Source organism: Barbatula barbatula, assembly GCF_947034865.1.
Source record: "Barbatula barbatula genome assembly, chromosome: 13".
In the NCBI taxonomy this organism is placed as follows: Eukaryota; Metazoa; Chordata; class Actinopteri; order Cypriniformes; family Nemacheilidae; genus Barbatula; species Barbatula barbatula.
Window position 1 is genome coordinate 23,565,502 of NC_136776.1, and position 23,479 is coordinate 23,588,980.

A 23,479-nucleotide genomic window follows, 5' to 3' on the forward strand; every position below is an offset into this window, starting at 1 on the left:
TGTCAACCGGAAATAAAACATTAAAGAAAAGTAAGAAAACTATACACACACGCTTCCTCTGAAATCATTTAACATGAAGATCTTTATCATTTATCTGTTTCTCGTGTGCGGTAAGTGACTGGTTTAAATCACTTTAACCCGATCAAGTGTGTGTAGAAACTGACGTCATACATTACTACAGCGTCCCAGTGAAGATGTCCAGGAGATTTGTTGTGAAATATATTTGCACTGGTCGAGGCCTCATTCATGATGATACTTTACTGAATAAATAAGATTCAACTTTATGATTATTGTCTTTACACATGTACAAGTGCAAGTCAACGAAACGAAGTTTACATTTCAGTGTCCGGTACCAATACCAGTTAAATGACAGGGTTGGTACCAAAGCAAAACACATGTCCACGCTCATTGAAACACGATTTTATTAATAAGGCTCATTGTTAATATAAATGTATAAAAAGCTGCTGAAACTGTTGTGTGTTCACTGAGGTCTTTCATGCTGATGAACATCCTCTCATACAGACAAATAGATTAAACTTCAGCAGGTCAAGTGACTGAACACAGAAACATATGCAATATTAAAACCTCCCTGTCTTATTCTGCATTCACACAAGATTACCTTCATTAAGGTAAATATATATACTAATAATGGATGCAGCAGATTTTTCTTTAGTTTCAATTTTGGGTTATCTATTCAAAACATGTTGCTCCACATCTACTGTTTTCTAGCACACACTGTAGGTCGGATAGGCCTGTATAAAATAGCCACTGTGAACCCCACAACAAATTAAAGTTAAAAGATAAGATATTTAATTAAAGATCAAACGAGAGCCAATGCAGAATATTTTTTACAGCCTCCTTTGCTCATATTTACCAAGCGTGCCAATAATAGTGGTGGGCACTGTATGCGAATTTAGTATATATGTGATAAGACTTGATGATGGGATGTGTGCACTAACAGATTTAATGTCTGAACTACTGTTTGTATTTGTGTTGTTCAGGTGTGTTTGGTGATGAAGTGAAGATCACAGTGATGGAGGGACATTCTATTACTCTACACACTGATCTCACTGATATACAGACAGATGATGTGATACGGTGGAGATTTGGAGAAGGCGAATCAAGGGATCTTTTAATTGATATTGTTAACAACTATATAAGATATAACGGTCCATTCAAAGACAGACTGCAGATAGACAGCCAGACTGGAGACCTCACCATCACAAACATGAGAATCAAACACTCTGGAGTCTATGAAGTGCAGATCAGCAGAACTAACACAATATACAAGATATTCAGAGTTACTGTCACAGGTACTGTAAGCACAATGAAAATGAATTGATTTAAAGTAATTGCTTTGAAGATTGATTTTGCTTTACAAATTAGCTTCTCAATGATCTCATTTGCATATGTGTGATCTTGTCGTCATGTGCAAGGGGTCAGATTTCTTCATAAATTGGTCATAAAATGTGTTCTGATCTTCATCTAAGTCACAACAATAGAGAAACACAGTCTGCTTAAACTAATACCGCACAAACATTATACACTTTCATGTTTTTATTGAACACAACATGTAAACATTCATAGTGCAGGGTGGAAAAAGTATGTGAACCTTTGGGTTTAATAACTGGTTGACCCTCCTTTGGCAGCAATAACCTCAACCAAACGTTTCCTATAGTTGCAGATCAGACCTGCACAACGGTCAGGAGAAATTTTGGACCATTCCAAATGGTCCAAAATGGCATGATGGCGCCAGTATGTGTGGCTTGCCGTCTGTCACTGTCTGTGCTGTTTGTGTTTGTGCTATTTCTTTCTCTCATTGCTCTTGATGTCGATGCTCTACTAGTATATGATCGCCAAACAATGCAGGATCTTTTATTTTTCGTCGAAGATGTAGTAACATGGGATGAGGGTGGACATGAATCTTTGCCCCCGTTTCTGGTGAGGGTCCCTGCACAATTTTGCTGTGCCCCGTTTTCACCTTCGCGCCGTAAGCGCCTCCGCGGCCGGGGTAAACGCAGCGGCCAGATGGATGGTTGAAGTCCCGTCTTGCATGTTCGTCTACGCCTGATCGGACCGAGATTGGGGTCGTGCATGGTGCCTGGCGGATACCTGTCGTTGGCACGGATGAGGTGTTCCAGCCCCGCGGCCCTTGCTCTACTCGGCCTCACAGGCACGGGGTAAATCTGGGTAATTTACGGACTCTGTGTGAGGCTTCTACGCCTTTTTGGACTGAGACTTGGGTCGTACCTAACCTCGTTGTTCGTCGACGCTCGTTGGACCCTGTCGACGCCTGGCAGATACCTGTCGTCGGCACAAAAAAGGTGTTACAGCCTTTTCACCGAATCACCGCAACCTGCAGCTCCTGTGTCGGGTTCCCCGGACAGTCAACGCCACGGTCGCGCCGGTTCCTGGCAGGATCGGCCTGGTAAATGCTAGATCGCTAGCAAACAAGACTTTTATCATAAAGGACTTTTTATGGCTCGTGAATTGGATATCCTCTGTGTGACTGAGACATGGCTGAGTGTTGGTGAGTCCAGCGCTTTTACTGAACTTCTACCTAGTGATTGCTGCTACTTTAACTCCCCGCGGATGTCGGGTCGAGGAGGAGGAACAGCGATTGTCTATAATAAACATTATAAATGTAAGCAGTTATTGTTATCATCCTCTTTCACCAGCTTTGAACTGAGTTTATTTGAGTGCGGTCTAGGGCTGTCAACTTTAGTCGTTTAGTCGACTAATCGGTCGATGCCGTCTTGGTCGACTGACATTCTCATTGGTCGACCAGTTGCCTATTTTTTTTTTTTTTTTTTTTTTTTTTTTTTTTACTTTCGGCTATTTTGTAACAGCGCCACAGTTTAGTGCACCACGTTGAACACTCGGGAACCACGTGTGGCTGCATGGCTGCATAGCTGCACTGCTGCTTCACGCTCAGTAAGGAATATAGGTAGTTTTGCTGTATTCATTCAGTTAGAACGCTAGTTGTTTTGGCTTTAGTGGACAAAATGTCCAAGAAATCTAAATCTTTTGTCTGGCTGCATTTTACAAAACAAGATGACAAGACTGTGGAACATCGCGTTTTTTTTTTTTTTTTTTTTTTTTTTTTTTTTTTTAGTCGACTGATCGCTGCGCAGGACAGGACTTTGGTCGACTAAGCATTTCTTTGGTTGACTACAGCCCTAGTGCGGTCGCTCTAGCACAGTGTTGTGTGCTGTGGTCTATCGCCCTCCTAAATACAATAAGGATTTTTTAGATGATTTTTCAGATTTTCTGGCTCAAATCATGCCTAAATATGATCGTGTTCTTATTGTTGGGGATTTTAATGTCCATGTGTGTTGTCCTGACAAGCCAATGGCAAAGGATTTTTTAAATCTCATAGATTCATTTAATCTTGTGCAATCTGTGTCGGGACCCACACAAGAACATGGACACACACTTGATCTTGTCCTATCATTTGGTTTGCCCATTTCGAATCTGGAGATATGTGATGCTGTGTTTTCTGACCATATGCCTGTTTTATTTGAGGTTGCTTTGGTCTGTAATATAGTTAAACCTAGTGATGTGGCTCGATGCTGTCGTATTATTAACCCTTCCACTGCTGCTCGGTTCTCGGATGCTTTCAGTAAGGACTCCATCATCCCAGATTCTGTGTACACTACAGAGAAACTTAGCTCATGGTTTCACTCCACCTGCCAAACTGCTTTAGACACTGTGGCTCCATTAAAACTTAGGCAGCCAAAAATTTAATCTGAGCCCTGGCTAAATGATACAACCCGTGTGGTCAGACGTGAGTGCCGTAGAGCTGAGCGAAAGTGGAAGAAGGACAAACTGCAGGTGTCTTTGCAAATGTTAAGGGAAGGCTGGCAGCTTTATCAGAAAACTGTGAAAGATGCTAAAAGTAAACATTTCTCAGATATTATCCTGTCAAATTGTCACAAACCTCGCGTTTTGTTTAAAACTATTGACTCACTTTTAAATGCACCGCAGACCGCCTGTATGGAGGTAACCACTGCTGTGTGTGAAAATTTCCTTCACTTTTTTATTGATAAAGTAATTTCTATTAGGGCTCAAATCTCATTTCCAGTTTATGATTCCTCAATCCCTGCCTCCTGCTCTGCTGTTTTTGATCAATTTGAGCCTGTGACCCTTTCCCATTTACAGAACATTGTTGATCAATTGAAGCCCTCAGGTTCTATAAAGGATACTGTCCCTCCCCGATTATTTAAAGAGGTTTTCCCCACTATAGGACCATCTGTTATTGCAGTCGTAAATTGCAGTCTATCCTCAGGTGTGGTCCCGGGAAATTTTAAACATGCAGTAGTACAACCTCTGATTAAAAAACCTGCTTTAGATCCATCTGTACTTGCTAATTTCAGGCCTATTTCTAAACTGCCTTTCCTTGCAAAAATCCTGGAGAAGATTGTGCACAATCAATTAATAGCCTTTTTGGAAGGTCACAATATTTTCGAGGTTTTTCAATCTGGGTTTAAAACCCTGCACAGCACGGAATCAGCTCTTTTAAGAGTTTTTAATGATATCTTTTAGCTACTGACTCTGGTGACTGTGTTATCCTTGTGCTTTTAGATTTAACCGCTGCATTTGACACGGTGGATCATGAGATACTGATCTCACGTTTGAAGCAGTGGGTGGGCATTGGGAGCATAGCACTTGAGAGGTTCAGGTCGTACTTGGCTGATCGAACTTTCTGTGTCAGCCTTGCTGGCTGTGTATCCTCCTCGGCTCCTCTTATGTGTGGGGTTCCACAGGGCTCAGTACTTGGCCCTCTTCTTTTCTCTCTCTAACTGATCCCACTTGGTTCCATACTTAGGAAGCATGGCATTTCCTTCCTCTGTTATGCAGATGACAGTCAGATTTATATACCACTGAAAAGGAAAGATTCATACTCTGCCAATTTACTACTTAAGTGTCTTGAGGACATAAAGGCTTGGATGGCTTTGAACTTTTTAAATTTCAATGATGAAAAAACAGAAGTAATGGTTTTTGGTAACACTCCTGGGGGGTCCCTGTAGATTTGGGTTCCTTTGGCCAGTACATTAAACCTAGCATAAAAAACCTAGGAGTTAAAGTAGACTTCCACATGAGGCAGCTGGCAAAAATAAAGCCAATACTATCAAGGCAGCATTTTGAAATGATATTCCATGCCTTTGTTACCACTAGACTGGATTACTGTTATGCACTGTATGTGGGGGTAAGTGGGTCCTCTATCGCCCGTCTCCAGTTGGTACAGAATACTGCTGCACGTCTTTTAACTAGCACACGTAAGCATGAGCACATTTCCCCCATATTAGCTGCACTTCACTGGCTGCCCATTCAATATAGGATTAATTTTAAAATTATTATTTTATTTGCTTTTAAAGCTCTTAATGGTCTTGCCCCGCCCTACCTCTCAGAGCTACTATGCCCTTATATACCCAGCCGCTCTCTCAGATCTGAGGATCAGCTCCTCCTGAGTGTGCCTAAAACTAAGCGGAAGCTCAGAGGGGACCGTGCCTTTGCTGTGTCGGCTCCTAAATTATGGAACGATCTGCCTCTTCATGTAAAGCAGGCTCTTCGTTGCCTGTTTTTAAGTCCCGTCTTAAAACCCATCTTTACAATGTGGCTTTTAATACCTAGTAAGATGTTGATTTTTATATACTCCAGTATATATTTCTTGTTCTCTGTTTTATAAATGTTTTTTATCGTTGTATTATATGTGTAACTGTGCAAATTGTGCAAGCTTCTAGCTTTTTAAATATAATGTCTTAATTTCTGTACAGCACTTTGGTCAGCTTTGGCTGTGTAAAGCGCTCAATCAAATAAAGTTGGATTGGATTGGATTGGATTCCTCTTTACAAAAGTGTTTCAGTTCAGCAATATTCTTGGGATGTCTGGTGTGAATCGCTCTCTTGAGGTCATGCCACAGCAATTCTTGATCGTAGGTCTTCTGAGAGCTCTTTTGTGCGAGGCATGGTTCACATCAGACAATGCTTCTTCAGAACAGCAAACTCAAAACTGGTGTGTTTTTTTATTAGACAGGGCAGCTTTAATCAACACATCCAATCTCATCACATTGATTGGACCCCAGGTTGGCTGACTCCTGGCTCCAATTAGCTCTTGGAGAAGTCATTAGCCTAGGGTTTCACATACTTTTTCCACCCTGCACTATGAATGTTTACATGTTGTGTCCCATCCCTTTTGTTTTGATGTACAAAAACCACTGAAGTTACAAAAGTGAATCAGTCAGGAGCAGGGATCCCTTGAGTGTTTGTTTTATGTTGTATGATGAACATTCAAAGCTAGTGCATGGATCTAATGCTGTAACACATATGTGTTTAGTTCCCCTACTGTTCACGTGCACTCAAGACATAACAGACTACTATTACAAGGATAATTGCTAATATTTACATTTATTCATTTGGCAGATGCTTTTATCCAAAGCAAATTACAAGTAGGAGAGCTTATAAACATTTGGTGTTTTTTGAAAATTTTGTGTGGATGTGCCCATTCAAGAGTAAGAGCAAGATGATCTCACACTTATCCCGGTCCATCTTGTAGATGCTGCAAGTGTTATCAGTCCTGGTTCAGGTGATGTGAAGTCAGTGTCAGTGAAGGAGGGAGATTCAGTCAGTCTACACATCGATGTCAAAACACGGAGAGGTGATCTGATACTGTGGAGGTATGGAGATGAAGGTCTTCTCATAGCTAAAGATGATAAAGAAGACAATAAGATCTCAATATATGATGATGGGAGATTCAGAGGCAGACTGAAGCTGGATCCTCAAATCGCATCTTTAATCATCATAGACGTCAGAGTCACAGACTCTGGAGTTTATCAACTGGAGATCAGCAGCAACAGCAACAAACTAACCCTATACAAGCCATTCAGTGTTTCTGTCAAGGGTGAGTATCTCAGTTCTCTCATATTTATGTTGAGAACTGAGTTCTACTCAGCTTTCCTGTATCTCAGTGGTAACGGCATGGGTTAACAACGCAAGGTTGTGAGTTCAATCCCAGGGGATTACAGATACCTGTGTATAAATGTATTGGATAAAAGCGTCTGCCAAATTCATAAATGTAAATTTATATCAGTTCAAAAGTTCATCTTTTGCAATTTTGAAAAGTTTCACGCACACGACAATGTTATCAAAACGATCTGCATTTATACGGATCCGGGAAAATGAATAAAAATGCTGTATTACCCTGGTTAGGCCTGGTTTCCCTCTGAGGTTTTTTTCTCCTCCAATGGAGTTTTGGGTTCCTCGCCACCTTTTGCAAACTGGTTTGCCTGTCCGGGGGGCTGCTAGAATTTTATAGTTTTATTTAAGTAACACTGCATATAGGAATTTATAGTATCTGATATTTGATCTGTGTTTTGACTTTTATAACATTATATGTTTTGCTTATAGTCGATGTTTTCTTGTGCAGCTGCTTTGTAACAATGAAAATAGTAAAAGCGCTATATAAATAAAGCTGACTTGACTGTATTATGCATGCCAGGACAGTGAATGGCACTGTTGCGCTGTAAAGAAACATAACGTGTCTGTGCACACATGCATTCCTTGTTTTAAGCTTAAAGCGCTTTTAATACACTTTGTCAGCATGTACGTGTGTTTATGGTTGGCGTTTATAAATACTATATCTCCATTGGTCGTAGTTGTCCAGTAAATCTACTTTTTGCTGGAGAAATAATCAGTATGTCGCAGTAGTAGAAACACACGATATAGAGGCCGACATTATAGTATAGGTAATTCTGAACGGGTAATATGCAATGCGTATGATGTCATCGTTGTCGATTACACCATCATTTTCAAATGAGATTTTTTTTTAATTTTTTTAGTTGAAACAGTCTTGTGTAAATGGCCCCTAGATCTTTCATCTGGCACATCCAAGCAAGAACAATGTTTCAAGATCATCATTTGAATTCTGTCGTCATTTCCTCGCCTTCGAGTTGTTCCAAATCTTTATAAGTGTCTTTGTTCTGATGAACACAGAAAGATATTTGGGAGAATGTGTTTAACCAGACAGATTTGACAAATGTCTTTCTCTGTGTTCATCAGTATCACTCTATTTGTTTAGTGCAGTGCACCCATCACCTCCGACTTGTTCTTATGTCTAAACAGTCAGTGACCCATTTTGGGAAAATGCTATTTGTGACATTAAAACTCGATTTCTACTCATTTATTGAGAATTCAGCTGTGGGGCTGTGAATTAAATGAGATGGAGAAGGACAATCCCAAGATGTATTTTTCAGTTTAGGGGCTGGATGTTTTTCTCTTTCTGCTCGTGTATGCTCTTCTGTAGCTGCAAATGTTTTTCATTCCACTATATTATACTTTAACATTATTTGTTTTACATTTGAGAAAATCAATTCAGAATCTTCTTTGTCATCTGCATTGTATGCTTTGAAGAATGGAATTGTTCCCCCACCCCTAATGCAAATGGGTGTTTGTAATGATACGATGTCCTTCCATCCTCAGTCCCATCCCTTTTGTATTGATGTACAAAAACCACTGAAGTTACAGAAGTGAATCAGTCAGGATCAGGGATCCCTTGAGTGTTTGTTTTATGATGAACATTCAAAGCTAGTGCACGGATCTAATGCTGTAACACATATGTGTTTAGTTCCCCTACTGTTCACGTGCACTAAAGACATAACAGACTACTATTACAAGGATAATTGCTAATATTTACATTTATTCATTTGGCAGATGCTTTTATCCAAAGCAAATTACAAGTAGGAGAGCTTATAAACATTGAGTCATTTTTGATAATTTTGTGTGGATGTGCCCATTCAAGAGTAAGAGCAAGATGATCTCACACTTATCCCGGTCCATCTTGTAGATGCTGCAAGTGTTATCAGTCCTGGTGCAGGTGATGTGAAGTCAGTGTCAGTGAAGGAGGGAGAGTCAGTCAGTCTACACATCGATGTCAAAACACGGAGAGGTGATCTGATACTGTGGAGGTTTGGAGATGAAGGTCTTCTCATAGCTAAAGATGATAAAGAAGACAATAAGAGCCAAATCTATGATAAGGGGAGATTCAGAGACAGACTGAAGCTGGACGATCAGACCGGATCTTTAATCATCACATACGTCAGAATCACAGACTCTGGAGTTTATCAACTGGAGATCAGAAGCAACAACAACAAACAAACTCTACTCAAGACATTCAGTGTTTCTGTCAAGGGTGAGTATCTCAGTTCTCTCATATTTATATCAGTTCAAAAGTTCATCCTTAGCGAATTTGAAGTTTCACGCACACGACAGTGTTATCAAAACGATCTGCATTTATACAGATCCGGGAAAATGAATAAAAATGCTGTATTCCCCTGGTTAGGTTTTTTTCTTCTCCATTTTTCTCTTCAACTTTTGGGTTCCTCGCCACCTTTTGCAAACTGTTTGCCTGTCCGGGGGGCTGCTAGACTTTTATAGTTTTATTTAAGTAACACTGCATATAGGAATTTATAGTATCTGATATTTGATCTGTGTTTTGACTTTCATAACCTTTTATGTTTTGCTTATAGTCAATGTTTTCTTGTGCAGCTGCTTTGTAACAATGAAAATAGTAAAAGCGCTATATAAATAAAGCTGACTTGACTGTATTATGCATGCCAGGACAGTGAATGGCACTGTTGCGCTGTAAAGAAACATAACGTGTCTGTGCACACATGCATTCCCTGTTTTAAGCTTAAAGCACTTTTAATACACTTTGTCGGCGTGTACGTGTGTTTATGGTTGGCGTTTATAAATACTATATCTCCATTGGTTGTAGTGGTGCAGTAAATCCACTTTTTGCTGGAGAAATAATAAGTATGTTGCAGTAGTAGAAACACACGATATGGAGGCCGACATTATAGTATAGGTAATTCTGAACGGGTAATATGCAATGCGTATGATGTCATCGTTGTCGATTACAACATCATTTTCAAAAACGTGCACTTTGACACCCCCTTTCAAAGAGTTGCGTTTTTTCACCCCAAAAAACTGAGTGCTGTTGTCATGTAAAACACTCAAAAAATGTATTTGTTGAAATGGTCTTGTGTAAATTGCCCATGGGTCTTTCATCTGGCACACCCAAGCAAGAACAAGGCTGTTTCAAGATCAAGGCTCAAAAACATGGCAGAAAGTTTACTATTACTTACTAGTTTTGATGCGTTTTTCACATTTCTTGTGTTTGTCTTTAACTGTTATGACAGGAATATGTGTGTGTGTTTAACAGGATCATGAGTTGCTCTCTCTCTCATAACAGATCGAGGTCTATCTCCAGGAGATGTAGTTGGAATAGTGTTTGGTGTCCTGCTGTGTATTGCTGTTGGTGTGATTGTGTTTCGCCGCATTAATTATGAACAACAGAAACGAACGGGTGAGTTTCATCTTCAGCTGATACTGTAATTACAAAACAAATATATTCATTGTATTAATATGAATAAGTTAATATGGGTGCATTATTAATCTACCATAAACCACACATGATTTGGCATATTTCTTTCTTTGGAAAGGTTTATTTGATTTTGCTGCAGTAATAAATTAAGTTTTTGATGATTATTTATTAATGAACTAAATTAAAGTAATTAAAGCTTAAAATCACAGATCTGCTGTTATCTACACAATTCAATAGACCGTTCAGTTAGGGTGCGTTCATATTTGTAGTTCGATTGTTTTGGTCCGGACCAAAAAAATTAATAAAAACAATTAAGTCCTGGTTCGCTTAGCGTTCAGACTGGCATTTTAACAGGGAACCTAAAGATATTGGACCAAACAGTTTACGTGTAGTCGCATCGTGATTGGACAGCTTTTATGATTTCAAAATAATGCTGTGTGATGGGTTATACATGCTCGGTGTATGCCTGCGCATATGAGGGTATTTTTAGCAAGCTGGTTATTCCCGAAGACATCTTGAAGTGTTTAACGCAGTCAAAACAGCGCCAGGATTTCCTCTGTTACATGGCAAGCACAGATATACATTTAGGCATTTGGCAGACGCTTTTATCCAAAGCGACTTACATAGCATTATCCTATACATTTATACATTGGTATCTGCAATCCCCTGGAATCCAACACACAACCTTGCGTTGTTAACACAATGCTCTTACCACTGATCATTTACATGTCATGTGACCTAGGCTGTTGAGGCAATTTTGGCGTCCTAGAGGTTGGTAAAGTTATGCAACAGCACCCATTTGTGTCAATAGTTATTTATGTTGCTGTTATTTATACAAACTACAGGGATTCTCGGCGTCGTTGTTATCAATTACACAACAAGGTGGGTTTGTTAAGTGACCCGTGTTAATGCCAATTCCTGTACATTTTCAGGATGCTTATTTCTTTATTTGTTTTTCATTACATTTTTTATTTTATTTGTATATTCACCCAAACTTGAAGTAAGGCAAAGAAAGTACTACAATGTTTGTTCCCCTTTAATGCCTGCTGCGTTTTGCACCCATACCATTAATATAATCCCAATGGGCCAGTTGTTTAAAACATTTAATCAAATAATCCGGATTTGTAAATCCCATTTTTCCTAGTCAGGATCAGGTAATCCGTTTTACTTTTATACAAGTTTTTCAAAGCAACATTGGACTGGATCACCCTGATCCAGATATACAGTTTTCAGGATTACCAGTGCTCTAAATGGGACAACGTATCACTATGTGGGCTACCAGCAATGTAAAGAGCAGGTAGAAGAGCCAACATGGGGTCACTGTAAGTGTTTTTATTTTGAGACAAAATATTATACGTATTATAACATAAGTTATGAATGGAAGTGGTTGTTTATTTTATGACCCCTCATCTGAGCCACAAACAATAAAAAACAAATATACATTAACAAATACATTGTGGATATTTTGAAAACTGCTTTGCTAAATGCCCAATAGTTAACAACATAAAGAATGTTCTTCATCTGAGGAGGAGAGACCAGCGGAGAAAAGCCCTGCTTTTAGGAGGCGGATCTGAAGTTTCGCTTTATAAAGCTTTATAAAGTTTGCTGTAGTTTGGTCAGCTTGATTTGTTCCTCTGCCAGGAGTATCTGTGCTTCTGCACTTTGAGTTTCTTGCTTAAGAGGGGATTCATAGGCATCATCATTATTATTCTGCAAAGGACACTTCAACACAGCTCAATGCAAAACAAGATGTACAATTGAGCGTTTAAATGGAGTTCTGAAGAGACGCTTTGCATGCCTTAACTACTTGAGAGTGAAACCACAGGCAGCATGCAACATAATACTCGCCTGCACAACATCGCTACCAGGCGCAATGTCCCTCTCTGTGATGATGTTTATGATGCACCTGAGCCTGTTGAAGAACCAGACCAACCTCTGGCATTCTGTCGGTCTGAGGGACTGACTGGACCTTTAGTTAGGGATGCAATTGTTAGACATTATTTTTGACAGGCTCATGTCTGATGATTGTTTCTTTGAAATTTATATACGGTGATGAATGTAAAAAACAATGGAATATACTAGTTTTGTTTGTGAAATCTGTTAGGGGGATTATTTCATGGGAACAAGATGTATCAAGATTTTATTTTTACTTTTAGTATTTATACTAAAATAAATAGCTGAATTGGTAGCCTATGTCTACTTTATCACTATTAAAACGGCTACACAAATCAAGCACAACATATAAATATATAAAGTAAAATGTAATATATACACTTAATGATACAAAGGTATTATTTGACCAATTTTAAAGTTTTACTACATTTTCTTCATGTAATCCAACTTGAAATCATACCCCCTGTTGGGATCAGGATAATCCTGTTTTTTGGATCAAAGTTATCCAAATCCTACTGACAAGTTTTGAACAACACAAACTGAAGGTTTGATCCAGATTAAAACTAGTATCTAATCTGATCTAATCTTGGATTCCTGCATGTCAAACCTATGACCTTGGTGTTACTCTGTGTCAAGTCAAATCAAGTCAGCTTTATTTATATAGCGCTTTTTACAATTTTCATTGTTACAAAGCAGCTGTACAAGAAAAAATGACTATAAGTAAAACATAAAAGGTTATGGAATTCAAAACACAGGTCAAATATCAGACACACAATAAATTCCTATATGCAGTGTTAATTAAATAAGACTACCAAATTCTAGCAGCCCCCCCGGCCAGGCAAAACAGTGCAAAACAGTATGCAAACGGTGGCGAGGAACCCAAAACTCCATTGGAGGAGAAAAAAAACCTCGGAGGGAAACCAGGCCTAACCAGGGGATTCCAGTTCCCCTCTGGCAAAAACTGCAGCCTCTGCACAAGCTCAACAGTGCTTGCACAACAAGGCAAAATAAAAAAAAAATTAGATTTAAAATTATCATTAATAATCTAATAGTGGCTGAAGTTTTGTAGGGACGTCACTTCCTTCGTCCAGCGTTTGTCAGGTCTAGGAATGGATTGCGCCCTGCCCGCTCCGCTCTTGTAACCTTGGAACAATGAGACAGGACTGGCTGAGAGTAGAGTACTGTTCTGCACTCTTTGATGCAACAAATGCATCAGTTGTTATTGGAAGTGTCCCTGGTTCCGGTTGATCTAACTAGTGCAGCCTAGATCTTTGAAATACATACATTATGATAATCTAGTGTATGCAAGATTAAAAAGATGCGTCTTTAGTCTAGATTTAAACTGACAGAGTGTGTCCGCCTCCCGGACATTGCAGGGAAGACTGTTCCAAAGTTTAGGCGCTAGATAAGAAAAGGATCTGCCGCCTGCACTTGATTTTGAAATTCTAGGTATTACCAACTGACCTGACGCCTGAGAGCGTAGTGCACGTGATGGACTATAATACGTAAGAAGTTCTCTCAAGTAGTGAGGAGCTAAACCATGCAAGGCTTTGTAGGTAATAAGCGAGATTTTAAAATTTATGCGATGCTTTATAGGTAACCAGTGCAAGGTTGACAGAACCGGGCTAATATGCTCATACTTTTTTGTACGTGTAAGAACTCGAGCTGCCGCATTTTGGACCAGTTGGAGTTTTTGTAATAGGCCTGCAGGGCAACCACCTAATAGTGCATTACAGTAATCTAGTCTTGATGTCATAAAGGCATGTATAAGCTTCTCTGCATCTGATGATGACAGCATATGACGTAATTTAGATATATTTTTAAGATGGAAAAACGCAATCTTACAGGTGTTGGCGACCTGGTTCTCAAATGACAGAGTACTATCGAACATAAAGCCAAGATTCTTAGCTGAAGATGAGGGTTTTATGGAACATCCATCAATAGTTAAACAGTATTCTTGGTTGTTACGTAGGGCGGTTTTCGGTCCGATAAGTAACACTTCAGTTTTGTCCGAGTTCAGTAATAAAAAATTGCTACTCATCCACTTTTTTATATCGACAATGCATTCCACTATTCGATGGAATTGCTGTGTTTCGTGAGGCTTCGAGGAAATATAAAGTTGCGTATCATCAGCATAGCAGTGAAAGCTTATTCCGTGTCGCTTTATTATATCTCCTAGGGGTAACATGTATAATGCGAAGAGCATAGGCCCTAGTACTGAGCCCTGTGGTACACCGTACTGGACTTGCGATTTGCGTGATACCTCATTGTTTATTTTTACATATTGGAAACGGTCGCATAAATAAGATCTAAGCCATTTCAGAGCTATTTCCTTAATACCGACATCATTTTCAAGTCTATGTAGGAGCATGCTGTGGTCAATGGTGTCGAATGCAGCACTAAGATCTAGCAACACCAATAAGGAGATACAACCTCGGTCGGACGCCATAAACAGATCATTTGTAACTCTAATCAGAGCAGTCTCTGTACTGTGATGTGCTCTAAATCCAGACTGGAAATCTTCATTAATCTCATTCCTTTGGAGGAAGGAACATATTTGAGTTGAGACTACTTTTTCCAGAACTTTAGATAAGAAAGGTAGATTCGAAATAGGTCTATAGTTGACTAGTTCTCCAGGGTCCAGATGGGGTTTTTTGACAAGAGGCCTTATAACAGCCACCTTATATGCTTTAGGCACATGTCCTAATGTCAGAGATGAGTTAATAATGCTAAGTAGAGGATCTATAATTTCTGGGAGCATCTCTTTCAGAAGATTTGTAGGTATAGGGTCTAGCATGCATGTAGTCGATTTAGATGATCTAATGATTTTCGATAGTTCATCGTGATCTATAGTAGAAAATAAACATAATTTCTCCTTAGGGGTGCTGTAGTAAGTCGTTTGTTCAGCGGGTTTCGCATCTGGTTGCATAGTTATAATTTTCTCTCGAATATCTTGGATTTTATTTGTGAAATAGTTCATAAAGTCATCACTGCTATGCTGGTATACAGCATCAGAAGTCGCTGACGATTTATTTTTGGTTAATTTAGCCACTGTATCAAATAAAAACCTAGGGTTATTTTGGTTTTCTTCTATTAATGATGAAATGTAGGCGGATCGAGACGTTTTTAGGGCTTTCCTGTATTTTTTTTTGTACTATCCTTCCAGGCAGTACGAAATACCTCTAATTTAGTCTTTTTAAAGTTGCGCTCCATTTTTCGTGCCGCTTTCTTTAGAGCCTGAGTGTGTTCATTTTTCCACGGTGTCGGTCTGTCATTTTTAATCTTCTTTAAGCGCAGGGGAGCAACTATGTCTAGCGTTTCCGAGAAGGTGGCATTAATATTTTCAATAGTAAAGTCAAGATCTTCAACGTTATTACTCATGCTAGAGATTTGAGACAATTCAGACAAATTATCAAGAAACGCATCTTTTGTAGTCGAAGTTATTGTTCTACAATATTTGTAACTTGGAGTTTGATTTGCCACCATTGGGTATTGAAGCAAGCATGATACCAGATAATGATCTGAGATGTCTTCGCTCTGCTGAAGGATTTTAACATCGACCACGTTTATACCGTAAGACAAAATTAAATCTAAAGTATGATTACGAAGGTGAGTAGGTCCTGACACATGTTGACTAACGCCCATGGAGTTAAGAGTGTCTTTAAAAGCCATTCCTAAAGCATCTGTATCATTATCTACATGAATGTTAAAGTCCCCAGCAACAAGGACTCTGTCTGCAGACAGTACTAGTTCTGATAAGAACCCACCAAATTCTTTAATAAAATCTGTGTGGTGCCCTGGAGGCCTATATACAATAGCCAGAATACATTTTAAAGATGTTTCGTCCTTAGTATTAGGTATTGATGCATCAAGTACCATGACTTCAAAAGAATTGTATTTAGGATTAGACTTCTGAGAAATGGTAAAAGAGTTACGGTAAAGTGCAGCAACACCTCCCCCTCTGCCTTTTAGGCGAGGCTCGTGTTTATAATAATAATCTTGGGGGACAGACTCATTTAACGCAATATAATCATCTGGCTTTAGCCATGTTTCTGTGAGACAGAGCATGTCTATTTTATGATCTGTTATCATATCATTAACAAAAAGTGCTTTATTAGAGAGAGATCTAATATTTAGCAATCCGAGTCGTAACAGTTGATTATCTGTAATATGTTCATGTTTAGTTAGTTTAACGTTAACTAAATTACCTTTGAGATGTTTACGCTTTATTTTATGTTTACTAATCCGGGGGACAGACACAGTCTCTATTTTATGATGTTTGGGAGAAAGTATTATCGCATGTTGTGTATTATGTGTGTTCTGCAACGTGAGACGGCAAGCAGACCGTTGGTTAAGCCATTCAGTCTGCTCCCTGACCTGGGCCCCAGTGAGTCAAGTTTTAGCATTAAGACTATGTGCCATATTTCTAGAGAGTAGAGAAGCTCCAGCCCAGGAGGGGTGGAGACCATCTCTTTTCAACAGGTCAGGTCTGCCCTCAAAACTCTTCCAGTTATTTATAAAAACTATATCATTCTGCAGGCACCACTCAGACAACCAGCCATTTAGTGATGATACTCTGCTATGTATCTCATCACCACGATAAGTGGGGAGGGGGCCAGAGAATATTACAGTTTCTGACATCGTTCTTGCGAGCTCACACACCTCTTTAATATTATCTTTCGTGATCTCCGATTGACGGAGTCGAACATCATTTGTGCCGACGTGAATAACAATCTTACTGAATTTACGATTAGCCTTAGCCAGCACATTTAAATTTGACTTGATGTCAGGCGCTCTGGCTCCCGGTAAACATTTGACTATGGTGGCTGGTGCCTCTATGTTAACGTTCCGAACAATAGAATCACCGATAACTAGGGCACTTTCAGCAGGTTTCTCAGTCGGTGTGTCGCTGAGCGGGGCAAACCTGTTCGAGACTGTAGTCGGAACGTTTGAGTGATGTTTTGACCTGCGACTACACCGTCTCACAGTCACAAAGTTTCCCAGCTGCGGGGGATGTTCAACCGGAACCGAACTGTGCGCGCTAATATTGCTCGCATCCAAAGTGTTTTCTAAGCTCCTTACATTCTTACTATCCTCAGATAAAGATTGGATGCGAGACTCTAATACTGTGATCTTCTCTGTCAGCCTAGCTATTTCCCTGCATTTATCGCATGTAAAGCCCTCACCGCTGACAGAGAAGGCTAAGCTAAACATATGACATGAGGTGCAAGTGACAACAATAAGAGAAGAAGCCATAACTCACCGGGTTTGAAGAGTAATTCCAACTTACCAAGGCTGCTCGGTGATTCTTAGTATATACGCTTTAAAGAGAAACCGTTAGCACACAAGACAGCTAGAAGGCGAGATGATATTTAGCAGTGTAAACAGAAAGTCCGCTAGCACGCTTGTGCTATGCTAACGGCGCTGAGTGTTTTGGTTTAAGATTTTCAAGTAAATAACCAGGAGAGGTTATTGAGATATCAGGATAAGTTAGCAACGACAGTGATAATTAACAATGTATGCTATGAATAAAATACACTAATATGAAAGAAGTGCAAGTTAAGTGATACAACAACCTGATTCCGTGTTGTATTAGAGGGGAGAGGTGAAGCACGTTTACTCGCACGTTTACTCGCACCCAAAATCTTGCTTTACACAACGTCTGTGTAAAGGTCCAGATCATCGACATTGTCAGAATTTTCACATTTCTCTCTCTTGTGTTTCTCTCTTCTATGTGCTGCTGTCACAGTTAAAGAAAAGACGGTACTTGTGAACTGGAGTTCTGTCACTCTTCAGTCTGGTGTTACTAAACTCCAGTCAGATGATGTGATCGAGTGGAGCTTTAGAGATCAAGTGATATACAAATTGAGTTCGGACAACAAGATCTTTACTGATGAAGAGAGATTCTTGGACAGACTGCAGGTGGATGATCAGACTGGATCTCTCATGATCAGAGACATCAGAACAGAAGACGCTGGACTATATAAAGTAAAGATCAGCAGCAGCAGTCGAGTGAAATCATTCCTTCAGCTCCTCATCAGTAGAGGACCATCATACCATCAATTAAGTGTTATTGTCACAGGTAAGATGCCCCGGGTCTATTGAAATAACTCGTATGTTCTATTTGTCTTTGTTAATACTAATCTGATGTTAATCTTGTGTACCTGTCTGTGTTTCTCTCTTCTATGTGCTGCTTTGAATGACACAGTGAGTAAAGTGGAACACGGTTCTGTCACTTTATCCACCGGTGTTACTGAACTACAGTCGGATGATGTGATCGAGTGGAGGTTTGGAGGAACTCTCATAGCTGAAATCGATAGAAAGAACGACACATTGTCTACATATGATGATGTTCTTGGTGGGAGATTCAGAGACCGACTGAATCTGGATGATCAGACTGGAGATCTCACCATCACAGATCTCAGAACAGACCACACTGGAGACTATAAACTGAGAGCATGTGGTTTCTCTACTTTTGATGATGTACATTTGAACCTTCATGTCAAGGGTAAGCAAAGCTTAAGTTTATGTGATGATGATAATGTTTTTTGTATATGAGGTTCTTATGTTTTTCTCTTCTATGTGCTGCTGTTGTAAATGAAGAGAGGAGAGAAGCAGTCGTTTTGGGAGGTTCTGTCACTCTTTACACGGATTTTACTCAAATACAGACTGATGATGAGATTCAGTGGAGGTTTGGGCCTGAAGAAACTCCCATAGCTGAGATCACTGGAGAGAATGAACCCTCAAATATCTCGACTGATGAGAGATTCAGAGACAGATTGAAGATGAACCCTCAGACTGGAGATCTTACCATCAGAGATATCACACCTGAACTCTCTGGAGATTATAGAGCAAAGATCCACAGCAGAAGAAGAGGAAGAGAAAACAGAAAATACAAGGTTGTCATATCTGGTGAGTGCATTTGTTTTATTGATTTATATCTGACATGAGGATGAGAGATGATGCGATCTCTGGAAACAAACTGTAAACTCTCCAGCATAAAAACGGGGAACACGGAAATCATACTACTAAACGTCTCTTTATTTGTATATTTTCCTTGATTATGGTTTTTAAAGAGAATTGGTTGTCACATTCGGGTTGGTGTTTTGTGCATAACATGCATATTGTCACCCACTGACATAGTTACAATACAAGAGGCAGTAGTTTGTTCAACAGAAACGTAATATTCTTTATTTCCAACAAGATCAGGGAAGAGTATGGGGAAAAACTAGAAGTTCTTTGAGTATTCTTGCAAGCTCCGTTTAGGTCTGGAATGGAAGCAGAGTAGATGAATTAGTGGAGGAGTTCAGTCTACTCGCATCTTCTTCTATGGCTGGTTTCTCCCATTGTTGGAAGCTCACTGGTCTTTTCTGGCGGTGCTCTCCATGGTGCTGAAGTGCACTGGTCTTTTCAGGAGGTGCTCTCCATGGTGCTGAAGTTCACTGGTCTTTTCTGGCGGTGCTCTCCATGGTGCTGAAGTGCACTGGTCTTTTCTGGCGGTGCTCTCCATGGTGCTGAAGTGCACTGGTCTTTTCAGGAGGTGCTCTCCATGGTGCTGAAGTGCACTGGTCTTTTCAGGCGGTGCTCTCCATGGTGCTGAAGTTCACTGGTCTTTTCAGGTGCTGCTCTCCATGGTGCTGAAGTTCACTGGTCTTTTCGGGTGGTGCTCTCCATGGTGCTGAAGTTCACTGGTCTTTCTGCTGGTGCTCTCCATGGTGCTGAAAGTGGTTCTGTGAGAGACAACATTGACTCACCACAGCATTCATTTATGAATATTTATCAGTACCAATGCTTGTTTAAATTCTCTTAAACTCAAATATTAAAGGGATACTTTACTAGCAAATCTAAATATTTTACTCGCCATCAAGGCATTCTGACTGAATACGGCTTTCTTCTTGAAGAATAATCCAGTCAGAGTTATAATAGCCCGTATCATTTTGCTTCCAGCAGTAGAATGGGAGTGAAGGGGCTTTTAAAAAATGTAAGCTTCAAAAAGTGCATCCATCAATCAAAGAACTGCACAACAGATCCATCACACTACTAGCCATCACGCTCTCTAAGATCTCAAAACTCAGGACTTTTGATAATACCTAGAATAACTAAATCCACCAATGGGGGTCGAGCTTTCTCATACGTAGCACCTAAACTCTGGAATAGCCTTCCCGACACTATTCGAGGATCAGACACACTCGCCCAATTTAAACCTAGATTAAAGACACATCTTTTCAGCCAAGCATTCACTTAATGCAAAATATGCCAAATAAACCACCAGGAGACTGCTGACATTAGATATTATTTACTAGAGTAATTTAGCTTGTTCTGTAAACACCATGTACTGTGCTGTGTTTTACCTTTTTTGTTTTTCTTATTTTCTCCTGTGAAGCTGCTTTGGAACAATGCACATTGTGAAAACCCCTATACAAATAAAAAAAATGTAATTGAACTGCTCGACACGGCTCCGTGGTCTTCTGAAGCGAAACAATGCGTTTGTTTAAGAGAAATATCCTTATTGACAACGCTATTAATGTTGATGTCCAGCTTCCGTCATCTCTCGAATGCGCGTGAACCAGAGGCTTGTTTGTAGATGATATCCTGACGAAATAAAAGGGAAAATGTAGCGTTTGTCACTGGAACTTACTGCATTGTCTGGCGGAAAAAGCAGCCTCACGTGTAACCGCGGGATAACGAAAGTTAGGCATAAAACTGGATCAGTAGCTTGAACTCAATTGACGGCGGACGGCGTTAATGATATTAACAATCTATATCATGTTGAAAGGGGGGCTAGTAACTATTAAATACACATACAAATATTGTCTGCTTATTGTTACAGGCAAATTCGTTTTTTTGCCGATTTGAGTGAACTGTCTCTTAAAGGATATAAAAAAAGATGAATTAGTTATTAAAACACAAGACCTCACAGCTTCATGTGTTACTGACATTGATTGATGTTTTCTGTGTGTTTCAGTGTTTGCTTACAAGAGAGAATCTGTCACTCTACACCCGGACTGTGAAATACAGAGAGACAGTGAGATCAAGTGGATCTCACAAGATAAAACCATTCTGGTAACTAGAATAAATGGACACGACAGAGAGATCATCTATACCGATGATGAGACATTCAGAGACAGACTGGAGATGAATCTTCAGACTGGAGATCTCACCATCAGAGGCATCAGACAGACAGATATGGGACTTTACACGCTACAGCAGATCAACAGTGATGGAAAGACCTCGTACAGAACATTCCAGGTTTGGATCTGGGTAGAGTAACTCAAGTTGTATACACCTGTATACATTTCTTTGATCCCATGAACACAAATGAAGATATTCTGAAGAATGTCAGTAACCAAACAGTTCTTGGACCCCATTTACTACCATGGTAGAAATACTGACTTACTGACATTCTTCCAAATATCTTCCTTTGTATTTCAGCTTCATTTTGATCTCACAAGAAAACGTAACACTTTCACAATATGGTGTTTTCGTATGAATTTGTACAATGTCATCCCTGCCAAAAAATGATTAGTAAAAAAGCTAGGATCAAGCATCTAAACCTCACCCGCCAACAAATCAAAAGCAGTACTTAAGAATGTAAGAAATTTACGAATGAGATTGTACAAATTCATATGAATTGTCACTATATAAATTAAAAATGTATTTGTTTTATAAGAAAGATAAATGATGTTGTCATAACACACGGAATGTATTATCCTCATGCTGCAAGAGAAAAGGCTTTCTTAGAATACACCAGGCTGCTAAAGTAGATCTGACAGTTTGTCTTGTGATCAGATCTGAGTATTAAATGTGTTCTTAAGTCAGATGTGACTTGTGTAAATAAATAATAGACTATCTTGCTTTAGCAACCAACAGCTTGTTCCCTAATGATTATCTGCTCATAGTCATCTGTATATATTGTTCAAAGTACAAATCTACTGTCAATTGCTCAGAACACACCTACTGTAAAATATTTTCATAGGCCATGCCCACTGTATATATTTTTCCAACATTGTATTCTTTATTTATTGACTGTATATCCTGCACTTGCTTAATTGCACAACTACATTTTGTTGCACTATATTTGTATATGACAATAAAGTTGAATAAAAAAACATCTAAACTAGCAACTTAACATATCATTACAATTCATTAAATGAGACTTTTTATTCAAGTAATACAGTTACTGGCAAGTTAAATACTTTAGAGCTTCAGTGATAATACATTCTCCATTAGCATAACAAACAAATGAATGAACAGAAGTGTTCAGGAATAATCTCAGAATGTTGATGAAGAGTGTCTTCACTGAAAACAAGATCATCAGACTATTTTTTACAAGCTCATTTTCAGACTTGTTTGTACTGCAAGTATTTAAAGTAAGGGATAAACCACAGCTAGCAGTGCATTAAAGAGTATTATTACACGGCTCGTTGAAATGCTTGATTCTGATTGGCTAGTCAAGACATTCGCAGGTTTGTTATTCCCAGATAACAACCTCTGAAAACTAATAACACACGGTAACCCAGATGCAGCAAATCATCTTGACAGGTTTTTATGGAAAAATATAAATATGTCTTTTAATAACATATATGTCATTATATTTACAAATGAACATCGTTTCTTCAAACGTAAGTAAGCAGCTTTTCCTCATGAAAAGTCTGCATTCGGTAAAAATGAGCTAATTATTAGCAAATATTTGAAATGCACATTTCATGTCCATTTTTTTTCTCATGTGTAGGGATAATGCACAAGCAGCCGGCTGTTATCGCCAAATAAGCCCCTTCAGTGTGATAATCTGTACGTTATCCCTTACTTAATACATCTATCACATTTTTATTCTAGCAGGTTTAGGAACTTTCTTTGAGTTTGTCAAGCCACTGTATAATAATTAAACATCCGTCCCTTCATATGTGCCCAGAACAGCTTCAGCTCGCTCCTTTGGTTGAACTGAAAGTACAAGAGAAAAACACAAAATGATCATTTATTTTAATATTCATATAGACGTGCACACATGTTTTCCTATTAATGCTTCTTATTTGATAGACCGGTCTCTTTCAACACTGTATGCATCAATGTGTCAAAAGAACAAATCATTTAAAGATACATACTGTAAAATAAAACCTAGTATCATTTGAATAACATTTACTTCATTATGTCCTTTTAACTTCATGTTAATTTACAGCTGATTAAGTGAAACAGTCAAAAAGTGGTT

General features: G+C 39.2%; 2 protein-coding genes across 9 annotated transcripts in view; one reads left to right on the plus strand and one right to left on the minus strand.

Moving 5' to 3' along the window:
- Positions 1 to 22,387, plus strand: LOC306902721 (uncharacterized protein). 2 transcript variants are annotated; one of them, XM_079471535.1, is made up of 9 exons: positions 1 to 110; positions 1,002 to 1,313; positions 6,556 to 6,900; positions 8,842 to 9,186; positions 10,249 to 10,362; positions 18,023 to 18,355; positions 18,482 to 18,781; positions 18,877 to 19,185; positions 21,239 to 22,387. In XM_079471535.1, exons 1-9 carry the CDS (start codon positions 74 to 76, stop codon positions 21,541 to 21,543), a joined length of 2,400 nt encoding a protein of 799 aa, XP_079327661.1. In that variant the 5' UTR covers positions 1 to 73; the 3' UTR covers positions 21,544 to 22,387. The 2 variants fall into 2 exon arrangements, with proteins under 2 accessions (XP_079327661.1, XP_079327662.1); XM_079471536.1 differs by lacking the exon at positions 6,556 to 6,900 and having other exon boundaries at positions 20 to 110; positions 21,239 to 22,372.
- LOC306902720 (NACHT, LRR and PYD domains-containing protein 9-like) overlaps positions 22,274 to 23,479 on the minus strand; it is a 31,309-nt gene continuing 30,103 nt past the window's right edge. For all 7 annotated transcript variants that reach the window (XM_079471529.1, XM_079471530.1, XM_079471533.1 and 4 more), the window contains one exon: positions 22,274 to 23,214. In XM_079471529.1, coding sequence (XP_079327655.1) covers positions 23,156 to 23,214 — 59 coding nt within the window. In that variant the 3' untranslated portion in view covers positions 22,274 to 23,155. The remainder of the gene's footprint in view (positions 23,215 to 23,479) is intronic.

Bases quoted from the DNA above. Each gene is read 5' to 3' on its own strand.
- LOC306902721 (XM_079471535.1), top strand. From the start codon at position 74: ATGAAGATCTTTATCATTTATCTGTTTCTCGTGTGCG. The intron at 10,363-18,022 runs GTGAGTTTCATC...CTGCTGTCACAG, and splicing joins TGAACAACAGAAACGAACGG to TTAAAGAAAAGACGGTACTT. The intron at 18,782-18,876 runs GTAAGCAAAGCT...TTGTAAATGAAG, and splicing joins TTTGAACCTTCATGTCAAGG to AGAGGAGAGAAGCAGTCGTT.